Here is a 3,253-nt window from a genome sequence, read left to right on the forward strand (position 1 = left end):
CAAAACGTTGTAACAATTAGCTCTATATAGCAGATGTAACAATTACCTCTCATCAACTGATGTAAGAACTAGCCATCTCAAACAGGCATAAGAATTTATCTTCTCAAAAATTGTAATAAGTAGATCTATGTAACCGGTGTAACAATTACCTCTTACTAATTGCTTTAACAATCAGCTGTTCAACAACCGTAACAATTAGCACTCTTGAACAGCTGTAACAAATAGCTCTAACAATTGAAACAGGAACTCTGCACATGGTAAATCACGTGATACACACCTGATACATTGTAAATCGCGTGATCATTAAATATTGTGATCACAATATTTAATTTACCAAATAAATCTCTACAACAGCTGTAACAAATAGCTCTAACAATCTCTACAACAGCTGAAACAATTAACTCTAACAATCTCTACAACAACTGAAACAATTAACTCTAACAATTAAATCTCTACAACAGCTGAAACAATTAACTCTAACAATTAAATCTCTACAACAGCTGTAACCATTAACTCTAACAATTAAATCTCTACAACAGCTGTAACAATTAACTCTAACAATACTCTACAACAGCTGTAACAATTAACCCTAACAATTAAATCTCTACAACAGCTCTAACAATTAAATCTAATAACTAAATCTCTACAACAGCTGTAACAATTAACTCTAACAATTAAATCTCTACAACAGCTCTAACAATTAAATCTAATAACTAAATCTCTACAACAGCTGTAACAATTAACCCTAACAATTAAATCTCTACAACAGCTCTAACAATTAATTCTCTACAACAGCTCTAACAATTAACTCTAACAATTAAATCTCTACAACAGCTCTAACAATTAATTCTCTACAACAGCTCTAACAATTAACTCTAACAACTAAATCTCTACAACAGCTCTAACAATTAGCCCATCAAATAATGTAAGAATTAAGTTTCGCTAACAGTTGTGACAAATAACCCTCTCACAAAACGTTAACAAATAGCCCTCTCAAATACACATAATCTAACTCAACTCCGACAGTCTTCTGATACTGCTACAGACGTTTTCAGCCATTATGACTTGGAGTTACTTGATCAAACTGGACTTACTTTTATCGTCTTCGGAAGGAGTCAAAAGGAGCATAATGGCTACTAGCAAAACGCTTGAGGCCAAAATGGCTAAAGTGGTCAATACGACAGCATACACAACCGGACGTCGTCGGACTTCCTTTGGTGACTCACTGTCCAGAGCATCTATGTCCGATATGGCCGCCCTCGACCAATTCGTTGCTCTCTGATTGTATAGGCTACTCTTACGAGAGGGCGAATCTTTCTCGTGACATACGGGTAGAGGCGATGAACGCTCTCGGTCTCCAGAGAGGGCTTCACATAAAAAACGATTTCGCTGACTAACTCGGCGCGAGGACCGCCGATGCTGGCGATGCTTTTCAACCTCCTCACCTTGGTCGCTGACGGTGCGAAGCACGAGGTGTTTCTCGCGGATCCGGCTCCCTTCTTTGGCTGATGCCGTACGATGGAGGCGACGGCTGTCGTGATGTCTAGAGCGTCGATGTGGAGAGTTCCCGCTTACACTGTGTAAACGACGGCTTTCCAGCCTGCCGAATTTTTGATGATCGTTTCCACCAGAAAGCGACGGTGAACTCGAAGAGGACGATGACACCTCAGTGATTACAATAGGTACCACGTGGTCACGACCTGTGACCTTTCCATTCAGAGTGCTGCTCTCCTCCGATGACATTGCTTCGGATTACGAGACCCGCCACGAAACTCGAACAACGGTAACTAAAGTTTTTCGGTATTTAACAGGAGTTCACGAGTCCTTGTTTGTTTTCATAGATCTTCATACGCTTCCAGAGCTTCACAGCCTGAGAACACCTCGTGCCGAGCTCAACACGCTAAACAAATACTCCTTACTGGATGTTTTGTTAATGGTGTTATTCCTATTCCAACATTTCGGACCATTATTCTGGTAAAGTTGACTTTAATTGAGGCTGAATTTAAAGAACACAAACATTAATAGCCCACGTGGTTTCTAAACAAACCCATAAAAGTAGAGCACTTCTTACGATATAGTGGAGGGAAGGAAATTCTTGTCAGTTTCTGAACAAGTTCTGTTTTTATCACTCTTCGTGTTCTTTGGAACATCGTCGAAGGACCCAAAATTATTAATAGTTTCTGTAGATAGCTAGAAATTCGGCGGGAATTCAATTTGCTGTATATATATATATATATATATATTTCCACTGACTTTTTTCTCATAATATCAATTCCACTCTTAACAGTATGTTTTTGTTTTTTTAATTCAGCACAAAGCTACACAATGGGCTATTTGTGCTCTGCCCACCACGTGTATCGAAACCCGGATTCTAGCGTTGTAACTCCGCAGACATACTGCTGTGCCACTGGGGGGCCTTAACAGTATGACTTTGCATTTAAAACTGCGATAGATAACAACATTATTGACCGAGTTCAACATCTTGAAAATTAACTATGGCTATCAATAAACATGCAGAAGCAGGTACTGTATTTTAAAGATGACCAATCAAAATTCTAGCTAAGTGTATCATTCCAGCTAATCAAGTCCACGAATGATTTGTATTTTGTTAAAGATACACACGAGCGTTTGCATTTAAACTTGTAGACACTCCCGCAAATGGGCCTAGCGTGGCCGAGAGATTAGCTTATCCGAACTGTGGATCCGATGATTCATGGTTCACGACCCATCGCTGTAAAAAAAAAAAAAGGGGGGCTCTGCATTATGGCGTCTTGGTCGCCCACGCTAATAAAAGCAGTGGTCAAATCCCACTAATTGATCAGACAATAGTAGCGCAACAGTTGCTCTCCCTTCTAGACTATCAGTTCAAACTTAGGGAAGGCTGCGCACAAAAAACCTACATGTACTTGTCACGAAAACCTGAAACAGACAATTGAATCCGCCCCTGATAAAACAACATCTTGGTCAAAATAAGGTGACGAATGAATTGAGTCTGCATTATTCCAACTCTAAGCTCCGTTGCTTGTCACGAAAACCTGAAACAGACAATTGAATCCGCCCCTGATAAAACAACATCTTGGTCAAAATAAGGTGACGAATGAATTGAGTCTGCATTATTCCAACTCTAAGAGTTAGCTCCGTTGCTTGTCACGGCTCTCTGTGATTTTTCGGCCGGCATGGCCAGGTGGTTAGGGCACTCGACTCGCAATCTGAGGGTCGCGGGTTCGAATCCCCGTCACACTAAACATGCTCG

The 3,253-nt window shown here is 40.3% G+C and overlaps 1 protein-coding gene across 2 annotated transcripts in view; it reads right to left on the reverse strand.

Annotated features, from left to right (window-relative positions):
- LOC111086504 overlaps positions 1-3,253 on the reverse strand; it is a 67,699-nt gene that overhangs the window by 8,363 nt on the left and 56,083 nt on the right. Inside the window, exon 1 of one of the 2 annotated variants that reach the window (XM_022389636.1) lies at positions 1,095-1,908. The exons of the other annotated variant lie outside the window; for it this stretch is intronic. Within the exon in view, the coding sequence (XP_022245344.1) occupies positions 1,095-1,743 (649 nt within the window). The 5' untranslated portion in view covers positions 1,744-1,908. Of the gene's footprint in view, positions 1-1,094; positions 1,909-3,253 lie in introns of those variants that run through there. 2 annotated transcript variants of the gene reach the window in all.

Source organism: Limulus polyphemus, unplaced genomic scaffold, assembly GCF_000517525.1.
Source record: "Limulus polyphemus unplaced genomic scaffold, Limulus_polyphemus-2.1.2 Scaffold1154, whole genome shotgun sequence".
NCBI classification, from domain to species: domain Eukaryota; kingdom Metazoa; phylum Arthropoda; class Merostomata; order Xiphosura; family Limulidae; genus Limulus; species Limulus polyphemus.